Genomic DNA, 22,625 nt, shown 5'->3' with positions numbered 1-22,625 from the left:
CAACCGAGACATACAAAATCTATACTGTGAGGGAAAGGGTGAAGCAATTATGTTCAAATCACTTTGGAACTTCAATGTGAACAAAGCCAAGACACCTGAAAGCTAGAACTGAGGATCTTAAATAAAACTAATCAGTAAAGGTAAATTTGTAATTCCAGTACAAGTGATGAGCCTTGAACGTAACTCTCCCTATGACTTGGTGAAAATCAGGCATTTAAACTTTGAGAAATATGATGAGATATGTAGATACAATACATAGTTTGGAAAATGGCAACATGCTGTAATGGGGTAATCATGCAGAGGTTCAGGTTAAACCTTTGCATTCACAGAAACTTAAAACGAGAACATAAAAAATTATACCTCACTTGGATGTAACCAATTTAATTTCAACACAGTTTTACTTTTTGAGGGTAAAATATACTAAAAAAAACTCAATGCTAATTTATTAAACATGAGAACATTTGAGAGATAATTCACAGTAAAAATGAATTATCACATTAACACACGTATACAGACCAACTGGAGAAAGAGTTTCAAATGCTGCGTTGGTATTGAGTCGGTTGCTTTCTTTGCATAGAATCTCTACCACGTTTGATACAACTGCAAAGTAGAAAAATATGCTACCTCTCCATCTCCACTGCGCACTGGATGTACATACAATGTATACTTCTTGAAAAATATATTTTATGCACAGTTTACGTATTTCATCAAGTGGTTGCTTGCTTGAACCACATTTGAAGACATTGTAGAATTTGAGCAGAATACAAAAATACCCAATTAAGATTACACAATCATGAAGAGAGATGTAGGGCAGTGACAGCCAATACCCATTACAGTAAAATAGACTGAGAGCAAGTGACACAAGTGAATATAGTTAATTAATCAAAGAATGTCTACAACAGACCTAGATTTGTAATGCCAAACAATAATACATCGGGGAAACAAGATACATTCTCGAAAGGAATCATCCAAGAAAACCGAACAGAATTATGTAAAATAGCAAATGTTACCAAAAAGTTATATATTATTTCAATAAATGGGACAAGGAAGCACAAGTTAAAACCCTTAAAAACAAGTTCATGTAAAGCAGTATTTCTGTGCAGGAAGTGTGATGAACAGGAGAGTGGAGGAAAAAATCTTGAAATAATTTAAAATGTTGGACATTGTAATTGACTTTTCATTTGGTGATTAAGTTGGAATGAACTGTCATTCTCAGTTTACAAATACGTCATAAAAGACACAAATGGGTGAATGCGTCACTAGTACAACCACGAACCTATGATTCTATGACAGAAATATTAATTTTGAATCATTCAAATTAAAAAGGATATTTGTTTTGTCATTTATTTCCATAACTCCATAGTTCATACAAGCTTCCAAGAACAATGCAGCTCGGTCAAAATATCGCATGCTGAAATATATAGAAACAATATACATGTTGATATTTCTGGCAGGTATAGCTTCCAAGTTACAAACAGGAAGAATACTGAAATATTTGAGAATGTAAAAAATTAATATTTAAAAATTGATTTTATAAAATCACAATTCCAAAAATCTAATTGTAGCTCATCAATCTGCAGAATCTCCTCTCTCTCAAAAGCTTAATGTTGACTCTCCCAAAATTCAGAAGTTTATTAATAAGTGCCCTTTCACAATCATGTGCATATGCACACAGTCACCTGCCTTCCAGAGCTAGCTTTTGCAACATCTGCATATTTGAATGTCATTGCGTCTCTACACCTATTTTACACACTTGGTTTTCACCATCAGCTGTCTTTAAGTTGCTTTCAATTCTTTGCTTATTCCTTGCCAGCCAAGTGCAAATTTGCACAGGTCAGGCTGTAGTAGTGCCTCAGAAGAGGCTTTCACAAGAAATACCTAGAAAACCCTCCTGATCATGGCCATAAGCAGCATCAGTTACATAAACAGAAGTTGCTGGAAAAGCTCAGCAAGTCTGGCAGCATCTGTGAAGAAAAAAATCAGAGAACATTTCTGGTCTGGATGCTGCCAGACCTGCTGAGATTTTCCAGCAACTTTTGTTCTTGATCCTAATTTACAGCATCTGCAGTTCTATTGATTTTTATCAGTTACATCAACTTTAACTTTTATTTTTGGATCAAGTTTTGTTTACAATTTGTCCACAGGATGTGTACACTACTGGCCCGGCCACCACCGAATGGCCATCTCTAAGTGCCCTCAAGAAGGTTGTTCCCATGCGTCTGTTGACTTCATCCCTCTAGATTGTACAGGTCAATAGGTTTGGAAGGTGTACACACTGCTGCTACCACAATGAGAACAAAATTAGTCAGTACATTATTCCATATCTTTAATTAACCTGATAAACTTCATAATTTAGTTGCATATATTACTGAAGATACTTTTGCAGTTAAATGATATAATAATAGAATGGGACAGCACAAGAAGTGGTTATTTTACCCAATATATCTCTGTGAGCTGATGGGAAGATCTAATTAGTTCCATATTCTGTTCCTTTCCCACACCAAAAAAAATCTCTTTCCTAATTGTTTACCCCATTTCCTTCTGAGAGTTTTAATTAAATCTGCTTCCAGTACATTTCAAGCAGTCCATTCCAGCTTGTTCAAGCTTATGAAAACCTATTGCACTAAATAAAAGTTTCAACATTTCACTTTTACTTCTTTTGCCAAACATTTTAAACTTGTGCCATCTGGTTACTGATATTTCTGCCACTGAAGGCACTTATAGTCTTTTAACTACCAAAACACTAAACAACCATCAAATCTCTTCCTAATCTTCTGTGGCCCAAGGAGATTAAAGTACTCAATCACTTTTTAAAAAAAAGCAGATATGAATCCATAAGTTCTTTACAATAATTAATATTGCATTGATCTGAATTTATTGTTTCAATTCTCTCTCATAAACTCAAGCACCTTGTCCATGTGCAAAAACTCCTGGATCAACCAATTTTCTCAATAAAAACACAAGCATACAGTCAAATTTGTTTTGATGAAAGCCAAATTTCTTACCTGTATAGCATTTCTGCAACTTTGCTAAAGCAGCCCAGTGAAAGGAGGACTAAGATAGCTTTTGACTTCTGGTTTACCTGAGGCGAACACAGATGATCTACCCAGCGTTTCAGTACTTCTGCACACTCTTCCGCATTTAGACGTACCTTTATTAAAGAAGCAGAATGAATGATAAAACTTTTCTGGTCTTTATCTCTGATTATCTCGACAAAAGGATGCACAGTACATTGAAAGTAACTTGTATGTGTAAAGTCGCCTTATCTTACCAAACCATAGTGGTTGCTCTCACAATGGAGACGACAGGTTGCATTTCAGCTGGAAAGTCACAGTGCCTCAGGTGAGGGGAGAGATTAAGAAGGAAACTACTTCATGATAACCTCAGCCAGTGCGGGAACTGAGCCCACACTACTGGAAAAACTTTGCTACGCAAACTAATTATCCAGCCAACTGAGCTAACCAACCCATAAACTGTACTTAGATAAGGCCCTTAACATTAAACATTTCAAAGAAGCAGCCTAAAGCAATATTTGACACTAAGTCATACATAATAGGGCAGATGGTCAAAAGCTTCATCAAACAGATGGATTTTAAAGAACATCTTAAAAGAGAAAAAAGAGGTATAGGCTGAGAACACGAATTCTAGAGCTTAAGGTACAAATACTTAGACTCAACATGTTCAAAAGGCCAGAACTGGATAAGCACAGATATCCAATGTTATGGGACTAGAGGAGGTTTCAGATATAAGGAGGGGAGAGGTGTGGACAGATTCAAAAGGATAAGAAATTAAAACCTTGTTGCTGGGCTGTGAGACAAGGTAAATGAATGGGCACAGGATGATATGTGCAAAATCATGCTATCAACCTAAGTACATGAGTAGCAGAGATTTGCACGATCTGAAATTTAAATAGAATATAACGTGGGATGATGGAGTGCAGTTAGCAAGATGGCTGGCATGTGGTACAGAAAAACACCGAAGTGTGGGGATATGAACCCTGCTGCATCTGAGGTTGACTTAGGGCCTGTGTCTTGCTCTGCTACATAGTAAAAACCATGGCACCTCCTCTTGAGTAACTGAGGATGGGACCTGAAGAATAATATGGGAGGCCAGCCCAAAGTTAGTTGCAATAGTCAAGTCTACAGGTAACAAAAGGCATGCTTGAGGATGCGGGAGTAGTGTCAGAGGATGTTATGCAGTATGGCAGAGAAGGTGGTTTTGGTAATGTTATGATATTTAGACAGAAATTCATCTTGAGGTCAAATGTGATGATAACATTTCAAACAGTCTGCTGAGGTTCAGACAGTTACCAGAGCAAGGGATGGAGTCTATACCTAGGGATCATAGTTAGCACATTGGGCTGAAGGCCTCTGCTTTGACCTTCTCAATATTTAATTCAAGATGATAACATGGCATTTACATCAATGTGGTACTTTTAAGATTAGACAATTTTCTGAGATATGAAACTTTGGCAGATATGAATAAAACTAAAGTTATAGTTAAATAGAAAATGGATTCATTTATTCATGAATAAATCAGTATTTGCAATCTGCAATAAATTCTCAGTAGCTTTCATAATATTAATACATGAATATATTTATTAAAGTATCAATATTAAATATCAATATTAACCACACAATCATGCTTTAAAAATTTGACTTTTCAAATATTAGCATATATAGAATTAACATTTTCAAAAGGAATTCAAAGGGCCAACCCACTTATTTTAAAAGTAATTAAAACAGTGGATTGCTGGAGAGATTATCCATGTAAATATTTCATAAGAGGATTTCATATGAGCGAGTTCATATGCTAGTGTGTGAAGTTATGTTAATTACAGGAAATTAGTACTAAGTGCATTCTGCTGCTGTTTTCTATACAAGATCAGGATTAGATTTTCCATATTCCTAAAATACAAGTCATCTCCTCCATTAATTATGACATTCATTACTTCTCTCGACTAACTGACCACAGTAATATATAAACTTGGTCAAAATATACTGTATTTAAAATTATAAAAAAAACAATTTTTCAACGTTCCTTGGTACAAGCACCAAAATGAAAAAGCAGACATTCTGTATTAACAGAATAAATATTTGAAGATTGCATCTCGGATTCCTATGAATGTGTAACAAGTTTTATGGGTCTCTAGTCATAGGCAAGGCACTTTGCTGTTTGCATACAAACATGCCCTGAATTAATTAATTTATTAATTAAATAAACGTGACCTAGTCTTTTGTCTTTTGTTCAGTCACCGGACTCTGAGTAGAACCTTCATTAAAAGTTGTTTGGTACCTGTTTTATCAGCCATGAACAAAGCAAACTTGATAGGCTGAAGGGCCTAAATTCTGCTCCTACATCTTATGGTTTTGACATCAGTAAATCATTTAAGCCATCTGGTTTGTTAGAGTAATCAAATAAAGAGACACTCTGGCCACAAAAAAAACGGCAGCATTGTTGGAAATGTGAAAATGCTGGAAATACTCAGCTGGTTATGCTGCATCTTGTGTTGCGAGAAACAGAGCTTTCGGTATTAGGTCAATCTGAAATGTTGACATGTGTTCTCTCTCCAGCAATGTGACCTGGCCTGCTGAATCTTCCCAGCATTCCCTGTCTTCATTAGATACTTTTTGTGTTGGACTGTCAGTGACACCTAGCTGACTAACAAATGACACTGTATATTTTTAATTAGATTTAGCTATTTTATTGTCACATGCACTCAAGTATAGGAATACAGGAGAACAACTTGCAAGTCTTGAATCGATCACTGAGAGAAGCTGTGTTCTGGCTGCGGTTGGCACTTCTACCTCAGATGAAACTACTTAAATTAAAAATGTATGATCACATCTTGAGGATGCGATTGAGCTCAGTTGACTGGACAGTTAGTACGTGGAATAATGTTAACAGCGTGGGATTGTTTCTGTTCTGGCTGAGGTAGACTTAATACCTAATTCCCTAACATGTGCCTGACAGTGAGTGGTAATAACAGTTCAGGATGAAGCATCAGCAGATAATGAGCCACCCTTGGAAGGGAACGGAATCTTGCCTGTGAACGGAGCACTTCTACTGTTAGAACTAGAAAGAAAAATTGTCAGCATTTGTAAGTGAAAGGGTTGGAGTGGAAGATTTGTGTATGTAAGAAAAGTATAGAAGAACATAAAGAAAGCATGGGCTCAGAAGGACATTACAGAATTGCAATGGTGCAGTATGAGGTCATTCAGCCTGTCATGTCAGCATGCTAGAGCTTTAAGTGAGGTCAAACACTTTGGTGCTAATTAGGGCATTGAGAACTAGTAGAGTTTATGGTTGATAGAACTGGAATTTCCGATAAATCGAAGCTACGCAAGGATTGAAATAGGTTCACTGGTTAGAATAGGCAAGCAAAGTCAAGTTTAGAGGTGAATGAGGCATGGTCTAAGATCTAGACAGGGAAATAAATGTAGAGGTGGGTGCTGTTTGAGATGGAAGAAAGAAAATTTAATGAAGAAGCAAATATGAAGATTGACGCTGAGCTCAACATTTAGCAGATGCCAATGTCTGCAACATGTGGCTTCGTCTGAGGTGGCAAATGGAAAGTTGAAGCGGTCGATATCATGGCATCTAGGCCTTGGCTAAGGAATTAAAAAATGCTTCCAGTTTGTTGATATTAAAATTGAAGAAATGATTGATGCATCCAAATCTGAAATATTCAAACAGCATTTAAACTGTATCACAACTTCTTTTAGTTCGAAGGAGGATACAGACAGATACAACAGCATATCATCAGCAGAGAAGTGTGAAGTGATACATTTCATTAAAGAACCAAGGCAGGCAACATAACAAAGGATGTCATTCTAAAGGAGCTGCAGAAAGAGATTAACCTGGAAATCTATGATACAGAAAACTGAATGGACAGGGCAGGTTAAGAAAGCTGTTAGTAAGACATATGAAGTTCTGCTTTCTTAAAAATAGTGGTATAGAGGACAAAAGCAACTAAGTTATGTTGCAACTTAATAAAACACTGGTCAAGCCTCAACTGGAGTCGCATGTTCACTTCAGTGTTGCTCTTTAGAAAGAATGTGAAGTCCATTAGGGTACAGGAAACATTTACAAGAATGGTTCCAGCGATGAGGAAACCTCTGTTACATGGATGGGTAAAAGAGCCTGAGCTGTCCTCCCTTGAGAAGAGAAGGCTGCAATGAAATTTGGTAGAGACAGTAAGAACTGCCGATGCTGGAGTCTGAGATAACACAGTGTGGAGCTGGAGGATCACAGCAGGCCAGGCAGCATCAGAGCAGCAGGAAAGTTGACGTTTCAGGTCGGGACCTTTCTTCATTTCCTGACCCAAACTGTCAGCTTTCCTGCTGTGTTCCTCCAGCTCCACACTGTATTATAATGAAATTTGGTAGATGCGTTCAAAATCATGAGGGATTGAATAGATACTGAGAAACTGTTCCTGTTCAAGGTCAAGGACCAGAGGACATCAATTTGCAGTGAATAGCAAAAGGGCCAAAGGCAACATAATGAACAAACTACTGATGTAATGAATGGTTAGGTCTGGAATGCACTGCCTAAGTGTCTGGTGGAAGCAGACTCAATTGTCACTTTCAAAGAGGAACTGAATAATTACCTGAAGAGAAAGAATTTGCAGGACGATGACGAATGAACAAGCAAGGCACTTTAATGTGATGGGCCGAATGGGCTTACATCCACTCCTATGTCTTATGGTCTTATGGTCTATGTACGAAATAACTAGGTAACAGCAGGGTTATGGAGGTTGAAATGACAGAGGGGAAATGCTGAAGTGATGGTCAACGATGTCACAGGCAACACAGGGATAAAGGAGGTTTCAGGAGGGACAGAAAACTTGCAGCACAAATATTTGCTTTGCTGTATCCAAAATGAATCGTGAAACACATACCTTTGCAAGCCAAGCAGCTCGATTCCACTCTCCATAGGTCTGCAAATATCGACAAGCATCTGCAGTTTTATCGATCAGACAAAGCAGCTGGACTCCTTCTGCAAAGATTACCAAAACAGAAATACTCAAAAGAAAAACCAAAAGAACTGCAGATGCTGTAAATCAAAAACAAAAAGAGAAGTTGCTGGAAAAGCTTGGCAGGCCTGGCAGCATCTGTGAAAAGATATCAGAGTTAATGTTTCAGGTCGAGTGACCCTTCCTCAGAATGTTAACATTCAGGTCTGAAGGTTCAGCATGAGCCAAATGTTTTAGGCAAAACAATATTAAAAACTTACCTGGGCCTTTCTCAGCCATGGTAACAAGCATCAGTATTTAGATTAACTCTGTTGACTGTGAATAACCTCACGGCAACAGCATTCTAAAATATTAGAATCTTTTTTAATCAAGAACTGCATAATGTTTAATTTTACTGGCAGCTTTCCACTGAAAAACGGCCTGTGGAAAGCATTTGAACAGGCTCATGCACCAATTCATGCATTACAGAAAGGACATTAAAGCCATAGACAGCACGTGGCCTAGATTCACCACAATAATGAAATGAAAAACTGTAGTAAATCCAGATGTCCAGGAGACAGCAAGAGTTAACATTTTAGGTCCATGACCTTTCATTACAACTGAGAAATGTTCAAGATGTAATGGATTTAAAGCAGCTGAAGCGCGAAGCGGTGGAGAAAACAAAAACGAAACTGCATGATAATTAGAAGACGGGAAAGATTGAATGGTAAAAGTGTAGATAGTGCAAAACCAAACTGAATGATGATGGGATACGAATCAAAAGGTAGAGGAGGTGTGAATAGCAGATTTATGAACAGCCCCCAATTTAAAGCAAATAGAGAGAAAATCAAGAGACAAAAACCAAAAATGAGAAAAAATAGAAACAAAATGGGAATGGTGGTTAATATCAGAAAATTAGTGAATTCAACTGTGGAGCAAGGAAAGATGTGCAGTGCCTAATTGAAAAATGTGATGCGGCTCCTTGAGCTTAAGTTGAACATCACTGGAATTGTACAAGAGGCCAGGAAGAGGCCCAGGTGGGCAAATGAACAGACTGTAAGCTTGGGGGCAATATATGTGATCTGAATAGATGTGTTCCACAAAGCAGTCCATGTCCATTTGACCATCCCATCATTAGGGAGGGGGCAATTTGAATAGCAAAGAAAGTAGATCAAACTGAAAAAAAAATCCGAGTAAATTCTTGTTTCATCAAGGAGTCGTCTCTGGGGACTTGTACAGTTAGAATGAAGGAGATAAACAGCAACGCCATCTTCTGCAATTGCACAGAAAGCATAGAGGAAGGGGTGAGGTGTTGGGATTAGCGAGGAGTAGACCAGCTGTCACAGAGGGAATGGTCCCTTTCGAATGTTGAAAGGCGAAGGGAAGGTTATTTCATATTTCTAGCAACTGCAGTACATCACTTCTGTGCTAGGAGGAGAACTAAGATATTTAGATTATCTTAAAAGAAAGCAAAATAAGTTATTCTAATAACATAAAATATACACTGATGGTTTCCAATGATGTAATAGCAAAGAAGATGTTTCTTCTCGAACTTTAAGCACACCTGCTTTATGATTAATAGGAATAAAGAAAGAAACAACTGCAGGTGTGGACCAAGGGTGGGGCAAGGTAAATCTAGGCAGCGTAACAGGTGAATGCACAAAGGTGATCTTGGGTGTAACAAGGTTCAATGACTGGACAAGTCTCCTTGCTGCTAGCCATAAAAACTGTCCACATGTTCTTTGGTAGGATTTTGGTTGAAATGTTTCTGCATTACAATGCAAGTGTAGAACAGCAATGGCAAATTCCAAAGAAAACACATGCACGCAACTGATCTAGCTATTAAGTACGTTCCTTTGGGCCACTTTCAGGCAGAGGAAGTCTTTGGCTAAATTACTTTTTCTCCTGGAACAGCAACATTTCAGATTCATTCAATTCAAATATTTCCCTTTCTTCCACCCCTAAAAGTCCCTCCCGTGGAGGAGCACTGAAAAAAAAACAGTAGTTAGCTTAATAATCTCCATAAGTAACATTTTTGCACTTCTAATCTCCCTTTCAACTTCCCAGCACACCTATTACTTTATTCATAATTATCTAGAGTATTATTAGTTCTAACATCAGATCATCCCTTCAACTTACAGTTCAATTTAATTCATCTACAGGATTCTATTCTTTAACACCCATACTCCTCATTAAATAATATCTTTGACTTCTTTCCTGGAATGCTCACATTTGCAGACATCTCAACACTGATCTGTTGACCTTCTCATGAATTTTTCTGCCTTAATTTGTGCCACATTGCAAAAGATTGTAATGAAGTCAGTGAGGAGGACCTCATAGAGTATGAGTTTCCTAAATGGGCAAGGTTAGCAGCCCCAATCAGGGAGCTCTGGCTGACAAATATAAACAAGAATGTCAGAGGTTTTGTTCACTCTGAGAGCTGGGTCTGAGGAAACCAAGCCAATGTCAAGTACTACGCATGCGTAAACAAACAGTTACCCGAATCTAATGGACAATGACACTGACGTGGCTGTATCAGTGATTGCTGAGCTAATCTTTAAACAAATTCACCCTGGACTTCAACCCTGATGTTTGCATATAACCTTAGCTAGACTAAGAAACTATACCAGGGATCCTTTATAGATTATGGGTGTAACTTTGGTTCCGGTCTCATACAAGAAGTAGGTGGTTAGGTTACCATTGACTGGCTCAACATTTTTCAATTAGAAAATGTTTGTCTGAGCAAAGTCCTAATTAAATACGCAGAAGTTTTTCAGGAAAGCCTAGGGATTAAAGAGCCAAGACCACCCTGCATTTTGACCAGGAAGTAATTCCACGATTCTGAGAAGTAGAGGCAGAAATGACGAGGTTGGAAAGCAAAGAAATCGTCAAAACAGTCCAGTTGTGGAATGGGCAGCACCAGTCTTAACAATTGTGAAGACCGACGGGTCAGTTCGCCTTTGTGGGAATTTTAAACAATTGGTAAACTACTTCTCACAGCGGGAGAAATATGCAATCCCTTGCATACAGCACTTATACATAAAGCTGGCAGGGGTGCCGGGGGTGCCGTCCTTCACAAAGGCATAGGCGTATTTGGTTATTACAATTGTGGTCAGATGAGCTTTCCCAGACGTATGCTACAATTAATACCCATTAGAGTTTGTACCAATGTATGGAACTGCTACTTGAGGTTTCATCAGTCTGTGCCATTTTTCAGCAAGCAATGGAGAACTTTTTACACGGTTCTCCCAGGTCGCCAATTACCTGGATGCTGTGCTAACAACTAGGAAGACAACGAACCGAACTTAGAGAATGTTCTTCCAAGACAGGCAGATGTCTTAGGAGAGATAAATGTATGTTCCAGGTACCCAGAGTGACCTACCTGCGCTACGGAATCAACAAGGCCACCTTACATCTGTTGGAGAATAAGGTGAGGACCATCAAAGGTGCCCCAGCTCCCACATCTGTACTGTAGCTTAAGTCTTTACAAAATGTTCAGACATAACCCAGCCTCTCCTGACTTCTCTGCTTTCTTTTGATCTGTGGTGTGTGTGTGCGCGTGTGTGGTGTGTGCATGCATGATGTGTGCATGGGCAGGTTGAGTGAAAAGGTATCAGGAATGCCAATGCCAGACACAACACTCTGCTCAGCAAGACACATGGTTTTCTTCAGGGGATGAGGTTTGGTGCCAAAACCAGAAAAACTGAACAAAAACAAAGTTGCTGGAAAAGCTCAGCAGTCTGGCAGCATCTGTGGAGGAGAAAACAGACTTAACATTTCGGGTCCGGTGACCCTTCCTCAGAAACGGGTATGGGTAAGACACATGGTTCACATGTGGTCAGGTCCCATGACATGCAAAAATCGGCTAGGTAGAGTAGTCGTGAACAAGCATATGGACTGCAAGAAAGCTTCAAACTCGCAAACAGTGTGAGAGCAAAACATGACTGGCTCCTCAACAGTCTTTCTGACACTTACAGAACCTGTGGGTTCGCCCCCTCCGTCTAGCATCAAAGAAACTTCAAAGTCGAACCTGGCAGGTTTTCCTTGTTTTTCGAGGCAAAATAATGAACTGGCAAACTCATTCACTAAGGAACTTAAAAAATCTTAATCTTGACTTACATTCCATTCAAATCTCCACAGTGAAAGCAAACATTGTCAACAGTAACCTGGAGGCTACCACATAAGAAAAGTATATAAATAAAATTTATGTAACTCAATGTACAAGGTTGAATGTGTCTCATCGACAGTTTACCTGCTAGTTTTCCATTTGCTATCATGTTAGTAGCCACCAGTTTTATGGTGCTCTGGGAAGGACCTGAAGAGGTAATGGTAGTAACGAGACAAGCTTTCAGAGAATCACAATAGTAGCTTGGATTCTCTGCACTGGTTTCCAGCAGGAGTTGCACTGCCCTGTCCGTCTGTTAAACAAACGATGATAATAAAGGTGAGAGTTGGCATAATTCTTCATGTGAAAAGCAAATATTCTTTATTTACCAATACAATTATTTCCTTTTCTGTATAGGATTCATCTTAACAATAAAAGTGTTAACTTTAATAGGTTAATTCAAAAATAAGAATTAAATGTTTGAAATTAGTTTAAAACCTGTATCATTTGATGTAGCTTACATTTAAACCTTTTCTCATGATAATGCTGCTGGTTCGTAGCGATCAAGTGACGTAGAGCAAAGAAATATTATATATTAAGGAACTGAACATTTCAGGCAGTGCCTATAGATTTACAGCCCTTTGAGTCAGGTACATCAAGTACAAGTCATGTAAATATTGTACATCTCTTGCAAATGGTTTCTGCTTCACATTTTCCTTGCTACATTTTATTAGTTACACTTTCATTGTGATAGAGGAACTCTTTTGCACTTTTTGTATTGCATGTGGATCTACCTTGCGCAAGTTGACAAAACCTGTTGTTGGTCTGACGGTCACTTGATTGGAACAGCTTGTGTTTGAGTATGTTGACCTTTTGAAGTAAACTTTTCAAATATGTTACACTGTCCACTGTTCATCAACCTATTTTGTTATTTCTTCTCTAACTAACTTCTCTTCATCGCCTTCTTTCTTGAACTCATTGCCTCTCAATTTCCTCCACTACACCTTTAAAACTGGATGGAAGGTGCCATTCTAACTAAGTCTGAGAGTGTGCTGTGATTTTATTCCAACTGTTGTATCAATAGTCGCGACTGTTGGTGTAAAGATTATCACAGATCTGTTTTTTCACATATCAGAAACTGGGATAGTTTTCTCACCATTCTGAGAAACCTGGTTCATTTTATTTGGGAAATAAATATTGAGGTGCTAAAGATCTTTGTTAATTTTGCTCTCTGTAGGGCATTTTTTATACATCACCTTTTCCTATCTCTCATTATCTCAGTACTTTGGCTCATTGACTTTTTGTGTCCTTTCATACAAAATTGTTTCCAGTTTTTCACATGACCACCATTGATAGTCCCTTGAATTGTCCATCTGGACAAGCATATGGACGTACATGGAATAGTGTAGGTTAGATGGGCTTCAGATTGGTATGACAGGTCAGCACAACATCGAGGGCCAAAGGGCCTGTACTGTGCTGTAACGTTCTATGTTCTATGTAAAACTGTGAGACCTCCACATGACTGTCAACAACACCAACATCTCTCCCAGTATTACAATTAGAGAAAAGGCTGGAAGGTAGTATTCTGGAGTAAAGCTCTCTCTAAGCTGCGCACACTGATTGGTGCACTGACTCATTCACTTCCAGTTTCTCTAGCTACGGCCATGCATGGACCTTGGAACATCACGCAGCAGCTGGAGAAATTAGAGGGAACTTATTTCAAGGGAAAATTCCTATATATTTTATTGTGACTCTCCTTGAATTTATACATTAATGCTCTCTGAATAGCAACAGACATTAGACATTTGCCAGTTTATTACAAAGAATAAACTAACATTACATCCTTGACAATCAAAACGGTGCAGTTTTCTTACCTGGCCTAACAACAGCAACTGGTCTGCACATTTCTTTGTGTGATCATATGTTGTTCTTTTTGCCTCCTGCAGGTTAACCCGCTCAATCTGGGATCTCTATAAATAAAAATTCTTTTAAAAGAACTTGCATAAAGATGAAAGACAACCAGAAAGAAACCATTTTTCATGTTCCTGAGTCACCTTGCTGCATCCCATTGCATTGTAGCGATGCCAGAAACAGGTTGCTTTATTCATAATACTCCTTTTGAAATTCTACAGAAAACCTTTGCAATGCCTTTCAACAAATATTTCTTGTGCTACAGTTGATTCCGCCTGCTGTAAATATCTGGGAGATCAAATTTGGGAAAATTATCTTAGCTCATCTTTAGCATGACGATGAATTACCAGAGGAAAGTGGCTATTAGCTTCAAAATCTGCAGCATTTCTAAACTGTGTTATTTTGAACCATATTATGGATTTCCCCCAAACCAGTTTAAGCAGGAAATAAAAACCACAAAAATTTAAAGAGTAACAAAAGCAAAAATTTTCAAAAATCATCAAAACTTCATGTTGCAATTTTTTCAAAGCTCCTAATGCTACATTTCAGCTACATTACAAGAAATGTCTTGATTCTGAAACGAGAAATGATCGTAATACAGGTGCACTGCTTTGAGGGTTAGTGTTCTAAATTGCAACAAATGCAAAGTCCTACCATTTGCAAGATTAAATCAAAGCACTCTGAAAGCCTGTTAGCCTAGTTGAATATTTCATCTTTGTACCATTATTACATGGTTTGTGAATTATTTAATTTTGATGCCCAGAACTTTGAAATGATCGATTATGGTAACATGATTCCTGTAATCAACACTACGGGGCACTACAACTACTTGTTCAATGAGAAAGATGTTTTAATTCATCATAATCAATCATTCACATTACTGTGTGACTGGGTGACAGATTCAGTTACGTACTCAATTCCTAAAGCACCTTACCACATATTTCCCATTTTACTTTTGTTCCTAGACTTGAACAACTTTTATTTTGAAAGCAGATTGCATAAAACAGGTTAATGTTTAAATGTTTAAACATTCCAAAAGCCTTATTAATTGTACTGTTAATACTAGAGAAAATCAATATGGCTTAGACTGAATGCAAGAATAAAATAAATAGAAGCACATATTGGAATGGAAATAAGACAACTTCAGTACAGGTATAGGCCATTCACAACTTTGAGTCTTGTTTTGCTACTGTGATCATGGTCAATACATCACCGAACTCCATCCACCTGCCTATAGGGACCGAAATCAAGCAGGGTGAGTATAAGTTTGGATGTCTTCTGAAAATAGCATGTGCTCGATCAATCATTAATTTTAAAACTGAGATCAATAGGATTTTAGATAGCCAAAAGCTTTCGGGTTATGGGATAAAGGTGAATTAGGTTTTAAATTAGCTTGATCACCTTGAATGTCAGAAATAACTTCAACAGGGTCAATGACTTAACTCTCCTCTTATGGATAGCAAATTTACTTCCTGAAAGCACATCAACAAAGCAGATTGTATTTACAATCAATGATGGTTGACACTTCAATTCCAGATTTTATTGATGGAGTTTAAATACAATGCACTGTCACGGATAAATCTGATTCCATAGCCCCTGAGCACTACTAAAGAAAACAGGTCAATTAATGCAACTTCAGGAACATGCTGAAATCTATTCTTAATAAATCCTTAACAATGCACAGGGTAACTGAAACAAGTCAACATGGTTTTGCAAAAGAGAAATTCTGCTTCAGAAATTTCTCAGTGCTTTTTGAGGATGAACATAGCAGAGTAGGTAAAGGAAACCAATAAATTAATGAGACTGACAAATCAACCAGTCTTAATTATCTTATTCCAGAGCATTTAGAACAAGTGGTTGTAGAGGCAGTGGATGCATTGGCGTTCATCTTCTAAAATTCAATAGGTTCTGAAACAGTTCCTGCAGATTGGAAGGTTGTAATGGTAGCCTTACTCGTAAAGAAAGGAGAGACAGAAAATGGACAACTACAGATTCGTTAGCCTGACAACAGATGCAGGGGCAATGTACAGAGTCTATTATAAAGGATGTAATAATTGGACACTGAGATAATAATTGTGGGATTGGGCAGATAACATGAAAGGGAAAAAAAAACTGACAACCTGTTGAAGGTTTTTGAGGATATTACTAGCAGTGTAGACAAGGTGGAAAAATCAATGGATGTGGTGGTATTTAGATTTTCAGAAAGTTTCAGTAACATCCCACAGAAGGTTACTTAGTAAATTAGTGCACAAGGGACTGAGAATAACAGGCATGAATTTAATACAGGTACAGCAAGCAATTAAGAAGACTTTTCCTGCAAGAGAATTGAGTGCAGGCAGAAAGAAGTCCTGTTGAAATTGTAGAGCGCTTTAATGAGACCACACCTGAAGGATAATGTCCAGTTTTGGTCCCCTTACTTAAGGAAGAATGTTCTTACAATTAAAGGGATTGCAACAAATATTCATCCTGATCCATGGAATGGCAGGATTGTCCATTGAGGAGAGGTTAAGGAAAATAAGCTTATATTTTTCAGTGCTTAAAAGAAAGAGTGAAAACCTCATTGAAACATACAAAATTCTTATAGGGCTAGATCAGAAAGTTGCAGGAAACAGGTTTTCCTCGGCCAATGGCATCTAGAATGTGGTCCCAGGATACAAGACAGGGCACTTAACTCTTAGATGAAGAGAAATGTCTTCAGTTAGAAGGTGGCAAGTTATTGGAATTCTCTGCCTCGAAGAGCTATGGAGTTTTAATCATGGAATATATTCAGGTTAGAAAGTGATAGATTCCTAAAAAGTAAAAAATATTAGGGGGCATGAGAATGGTGCAGAAAAATGGTAGATATTCAGGTAGAGGTAGACGTTCAGCTATGATGACGACACAGCAGGCTTGAGGAGTCAAAGGGCCACCTTCTGTTCCTATTTCCAATGTTCCCTACCTCTGTTTTATCTTCTTCTACAGCTGCTAGCGTCTCTGATCAGGTCCACACTATGTTTATGGTATGTTAGCACTCAGACTCTCTCCTGCTCCCTCTGTCTCAATAAGTTTTTATAAGAGATGGGAAACGCCCAAGTCAAGAGTCAGGTACAGAATGAGGGGACATGGGCAAAGGACCAGGGAATAAAATATTTTAAGAAACATCTGTAACCAGACCAACTTCAGGACTAGTGTCTTGCAGGACATTGATGTTACTCATGTGACACAGGAGAGAGAAAATACTACCCTACCTGAAACAGTTAGCTACAATTTGTATTACATGGAGGTAAGAAGAGGTTTTTATAGCACAGCGGTAGTGTCCACACCTCTGAGTTAGAAAGCCTGGATTCAAGTTCTATCTACTCCAGAGGTATGTCAAAACAAGTCTGAACAAGTTGAGTTAAAAATAAAATCTTACCTGGAAATAGGAATTCTCACAGAGTATGTCATTGCAAATATCCAATGGACTAGCTTGGTTCTCTTGAACTGCATTGGATGGGATTAGATCTTTTCCTTTTAAAAAGCTGTATAAATAATGAGCAGCAACAGTCCAGAATTGCAGTTCTGACTCATCACCAAAAAGTCTAAAAGAGATAAAAAAGATAGTTGAGTTCACTGGGACTACATTAACAGAAGTGAAGAGTTGTAACAAGGAGACATTTTAGATAGTTTTAGTAAATGTAGATTAGACATGAGTAACAAAAATCTCTACCTGTATTAAAAATAATTCTGCAAAGGAGGCAACTGTAAGGGAACAACACTACTTCCTCACACATTAGGCTTCTTGTTCACAATTCACATTTCTTTAATGATTATTACATATTAAACGTATTTCTTACAGAAGGGAGCTGCAAGAGCTCATCACCTCCTTCTCTAGGGCAACCAGGGACAGGCAATAAGTGCTAGCCAACCAGTATCCCACCAATGAATAAAAGATAATTCAGAAGTCTGGGCCAAGTTTTCAGGACACCACCAGAAAAATGCTGTTCTGTTCCTGTGCATGGTCAATTTCATTATCCAAATGGCAATTTGTTCTCTACTTCAGTGTCACCTTTAGTAAAAATCCAGCCGGGTACCAGATTTTCTTCCTGCAGCTTTCAACATACTCTCCTAGGTTTGGCCATGCATTTACAGTGAACAATGCTACAGTCTGTAGGTACTCTGCAATAGTTTAAAAGCATTGCTGGAAATACATACAAGCACTCAAGTGGAACAGTTTGGAGCCATTACGTTTCACACTAGAATGAGTAACTTGGCACTCAGTACCAAGTGCTTTGGTTTGCAGTTTATTGGACCTTGCTCACAGAAGAGAACAAGTGCTTTATAAGAATCTGGGGCAATGCTGTGCATCATTTATCATTAAGGAGTGGGGAAGACTGTGACCTTTCTCTGTACAAGTAGTACTGGATAACTCATATGTGGCCTTCACAGTACATTATATGTTTAAACAAATATGTGATTACAGATTTCATTGTTTCAAAAATTTAACACTTCACCTTTCACAATATAGTTGTTGCTTCTTTATCTCCACCTGTAAAGCTTCCAAATATACTGGTGAGAGTGATGGTCCCACTAAGTGTGCAAACAGGACCCAGTCCAAAGCATCACAGTCAGTGTCTGATGTATCAGGAAGTAGGAGTAAGATTGTAAAGCAATAGCATCAGTGAATTCAATAATTAGGAGAACAGGCATGCATTTCTATGGCTGCAGATATAATTCCAAGATTGTATGTTGATTCTGTTGTGCCACGGTCAAGGTTGTCACTGAGCAGCTGCACAGCACTAAGGCAGAGGATTAAAAAAAAAGTGATTGTAGACTTTTGGGTGCCAACAAGAAAGGCAGAAGAGGGATGAAGCTATACACAGCAGTTAAGGAGGCAAGAAGGAAACTAGCAAGCAGGACTTAAAAGATTAGATTAGATTAAATTAGACTAGGTTCTCTATACTCCCAATTATATGTCTACATATAATTGAAAGAGCAGGACAACTTGAGGGGACGCTGAGTAAAGCATATGGTATCCTGACTGTACATATTAAATAAAAATTAAAACAAAACAAAGAAATAACGATAAACCTGTGAAAACATGGGTTTAGCCTCAATTGGTGTAATGTGTCCAATGCCTGGCACCATATTTTAGGAAAGATGTTGAAGGAAGGTGTTAAAAGAAGGTGCAGAAAAGATTCACAAGAACAGTGTCAAGGATGAGGAACTTCAGTTACATAAATACTTTAGAGGAGTGCAGATTCAAAATCATGAGTGGGTCAGGATAGAGTATGCAGGAAGAAAGAGTTTCCACTGGTGGAAGGGTTGGGAACCAGAAGACACCAACTTAGCAAAAGCAGGAACAACAATATGAGTGGTTAGGATCTGGGACTGCACTCCTGGGACTATAGTAAAAGCAAAAAAAAAACAACTGGATAATTCTCTGGAGAGAGATAATTTGCAGGGCTACGGTCAGAAGTAAGAGTGTGCAATTAGTAAGTTGCTCTTAAAGAAAGTGGCATAGACATGTCAGGTCAAATAGCCCCTGTGCTGCAACCATTCTGTAATAACTCTGCCTGTGGAGATGCAAGTTTGGTATGTTTTATTATGCACTTAATATTCTGCATTTTAAACAGGTTAAGATAACCAAGCATAACACCTTGGATAATAAAATGTGGGGCTGAATGAACACAGCAGGCCAAGCAGCATCTCAGGAGCACAAAAGCTGACGTTTCGGGCCTAGACCCTTCATCAGAGAGGGGGATGGGGGGAGGGAACTGGAATAAATAGGGAGAGAGGGGGAGGCGGACCGAAGATGGAGAGTAAAGAAGATAGGTGGAGAGGGTGTAGGTGGGGAGGTAGGGAGGGGATAGGTCAGTCCAGGGAAGACGGACAGGTCAAGGAGGTGGGATGAGGTTAGTAGGTAGCTGGGGGTGCGGCTTGGGGTGGGAGGAAGGGATGGGTGAGAGGAAGAACCGGTTAGGGAGGCAGAGACAGGTTGGACTGGTTTTGGGATGCAGTGGGTGGGGGGGAAGAGCTGGGCTGGTTGTGTGGTGCAGTGGGGGGAGGGGATGAACTGGGCTGGTTTAGGGATGCAGTGGGGGAAGGGGAGATTTTGAAACTGGTGAAGTCCACATTGATACCATATGGCTGCAGGGTTCCCAGGCGGAATATAAGTTGCTGTTCCTGCAACCTTCGGGTGGCATCATTGTGGCAGTGCAGGAGGCCCATGATGGACATGTCATCAAGAGAATGGGAGGGGGAGTGGAAATGGTTTGCGACTGGGAGGTGCAGTTGTTTGTTACGAACTGAGCGGAGGTGTTCTGCAAAGCGGTCCCCAAGCCTCCGCTTGGTTTCCCCAATGTAGAGGAAGCCGCACCGGGTACAGTGGATGCAGTATACCACATTGGCAGATGTGCAGGTGAACCTCTGCTTAATGTGGAATGTCATCTTGGGGCCTGGGATGGGGGTGAGGGAGGAGGTGTGGGGACAAGTGTAGCATTTCCTGCGGTTGCAGGGGAAGGTGCCGGGTATGGTGGGGTTGGAGGGCAGTGTGGAGCGAACAAGGGAGTCACGGAGAGAGTGGTCTCTCCGGAAAGCAGACAGGGGAGGGGATGGAAAAATGTCTTGGGTGGTGGGGTCGGATTGTAAATGGCGGAAGTGTCGGAGGATAATGCGTTGTATCCGGAGGTTGGTAGGGTGGTGTGTGAGAACGAGGGGGATCCTCTTGGGGCGGTTGTGGCGGGGGCGGGGTGTGAGGGATGTGTCCCCACACCTCCTCCCTCACCCCCATCCCAGGCCCCAAGATGACATTCCACATTAAGCAGAGGTTCACCTGCACATCTGCCAATGTGGTATACTGCATCCACTGTACCCGGTGCGGCTTCCTCTACATTGGGGAAACCAAGCGGAGGCTTGGGGACCGCTTTGCAGAACACCTCCGCTCAGTTCGTAACAAACAACTGCACCTCCCAGTCGCAAACCATTTCCACTCCCCCTCCCATTCTCTTGATGACATGTCCATCATGGGCCTCCTGCACTGCCACAATGATGCCACCCGAAGGTTGCAGGAACAGCAACTTATATTCCGCCTGGGAACCCTGCAGCCATATGGTATCAATGTGGACTTCACCAGTTTCAAAATCTCCCCTTCCCCCACTGCATCCCTAAACCAGCCCAGTTCATCCCCTCCCCCCACTGCACCACACAACCAGCCCAGCTCTTCCCCCCCACCCACTGCATCCCAAAACCAGTCCAACCTGTCTCTGCCTCCCTAACCGGTTCTTCCTCTCACCCATCCCTTCCTCCCACCCCAAGCCGCACCCCCAGCTACCTACTAACCTCATCCCACCTTCCTTGACCTGTCCGTCTTCCCTGGACTGACCTATCCCCTCCCTACCTCCCCACCTACACCCTCTCCACCTATCTTCTTTACTCTCCATCTTCGGTCCGCCTCCCCCTCTCTCCCTATTTATTCCAGTTCCCTCCCCCCATCCCCCTCTCTGATGAAGGGTCTAGGCCCGAAACGTCAGCTTTTGTGCTCCTGAGATGCTGCTTGGCCTGCTGTGTTCATCCAGCCCCACATTTTATTATCTTGGAATCTCCAGCATCTGCAGTTCCCATTATCTCTATAACACCTTGGATGTTGGAAATTTGAAATAAAGAGCACGAAATGTTGAAAAACATTTTGTAGATTTATCTGGTGAGTCGATTAACAATACTGATGAAAGGTCATTGATCTGAACGATTAACTCTGTTTCTCTCTTCCAACTAACATACTGAATGCTTCCAGATGTGGAATACAAAATACTGGTCATCACCAGCAACAAGCATCACATTAAGTATGTAAAACAATATATGACTGATTAGAGAAAAACTATTTGTACTTGGGATCTGTGAAGTTTCTGCGAAACTGCACTTGAAGCATCAGAAGCAAAAAGGTTCAGAATCCCAGTTTTAAAGCACCTAAGAGAATGGCGGATGCTCAGTCATTACTCAGCAGGAGGGAGAATGACAAGTAGGAGAAGAACACAGGATGTCTTTGAAGGGAGAACAGTCTTAAGGTCAAGATACTGCGAGACGCAAATTCAGATATTGCAGACATAATATTACAGTGGAGGGTTTTTGATCCTGAGATGTAGGTGAGTGTTTGGTCTGCAAAGGGGGGAGATGGCATTACATCTGCATGCATGGAAGAGTGCTGTGTCTGTTGGTGTCAGCTATAATTGTGTAAACAAGTGCTTGCAACGTAAACCAACTGGTTGCGCATCTGAAGGGTCAATGGCTGTAGTTAGGAATTTTGTACTCTGATGTGTGTGTGAACATGCTGGTTGGGAAGTCAATAAAATTTCCATATTGCCTGAAACCCTGATGTTTTAAATGTCTATGAACCACAGTAGAGAAAGATAAAAATCAACATCAGATGGATCAAGTGGCAACCAGCCAGAGTTACAGACACTGCAAAAATCAAAAAGTTGGCAACAGTATTCCCTGCCACAGTGATGAGATTCTGTCCTAATTAAAGACATGTATTGTGAGGATAAGCTATCTTCTGCCTTCTCTGGGTCCGTTTGAAAGTTTGCTGTAAAGTCAACAGATTCAAACTCCATTACAGGACTTGAGCATGGATCCAGGTTGAAACTGCATAAGTAGTACAATGGCAATAGTGTTCTGGATTGGTGATGCTTGAAACAAGGT

At 39.8% G+C, this 22,625-nt stretch overlaps 1 protein-coding gene across 3 annotated transcripts in view; it reads right to left on the bottom strand.

Moving 5' to 3' along the window:
* Positions 1–22,625, bottom strand: part of wdr11 (WD repeat domain 11) — a 99,116-nt gene that overhangs the window by 1,509 nt on the left and 74,982 nt on the right. For 2 of the 3 annotated variants that reach the window (XM_048551068.2, XM_048551069.2), the window contains exons 23-28: positions 17,365–17,530; positions 13,934–14,029; positions 12,207–12,372; positions 7,901–7,998; positions 3,006–3,151; positions 1,332–1,411 (exon numbers count right to left, since the gene is read on the bottom strand). In XM_048551068.2, coding sequence (XP_048407025.1) covers positions 1,332–1,411; positions 3,006–3,151; positions 7,901–7,998; positions 12,207–12,372; positions 13,934–14,029; positions 17,365–17,530 — 752 coding nt within the window. Of the gene's footprint in view, positions 1–1,331; positions 1,412–2,052; positions 2,279–3,005; positions 3,152–7,900; positions 7,999–12,206; positions 12,373–13,933; positions 14,030–17,364; positions 17,531–22,625 lie in introns of those variants that run through there. The other variant, XM_048551070.2, reaches the window with a different exon arrangement.

Source organism: Stegostoma tigrinum, chromosome 20 (genome assembly GCF_030684315.1).
Source record: "Stegostoma tigrinum isolate sSteTig4 chromosome 20, sSteTig4.hap1, whole genome shotgun sequence".
In the NCBI taxonomy this organism is placed as follows: domain Eukaryota; kingdom Metazoa; phylum Chordata; class Chondrichthyes; order Orectolobiformes; family Stegostomatidae; genus Stegostoma; species Stegostoma tigrinum.
Note: the sequence above shows the minus strand (reverse complement) of the source record. Positions and strands in the feature narration are given on the sequence as shown.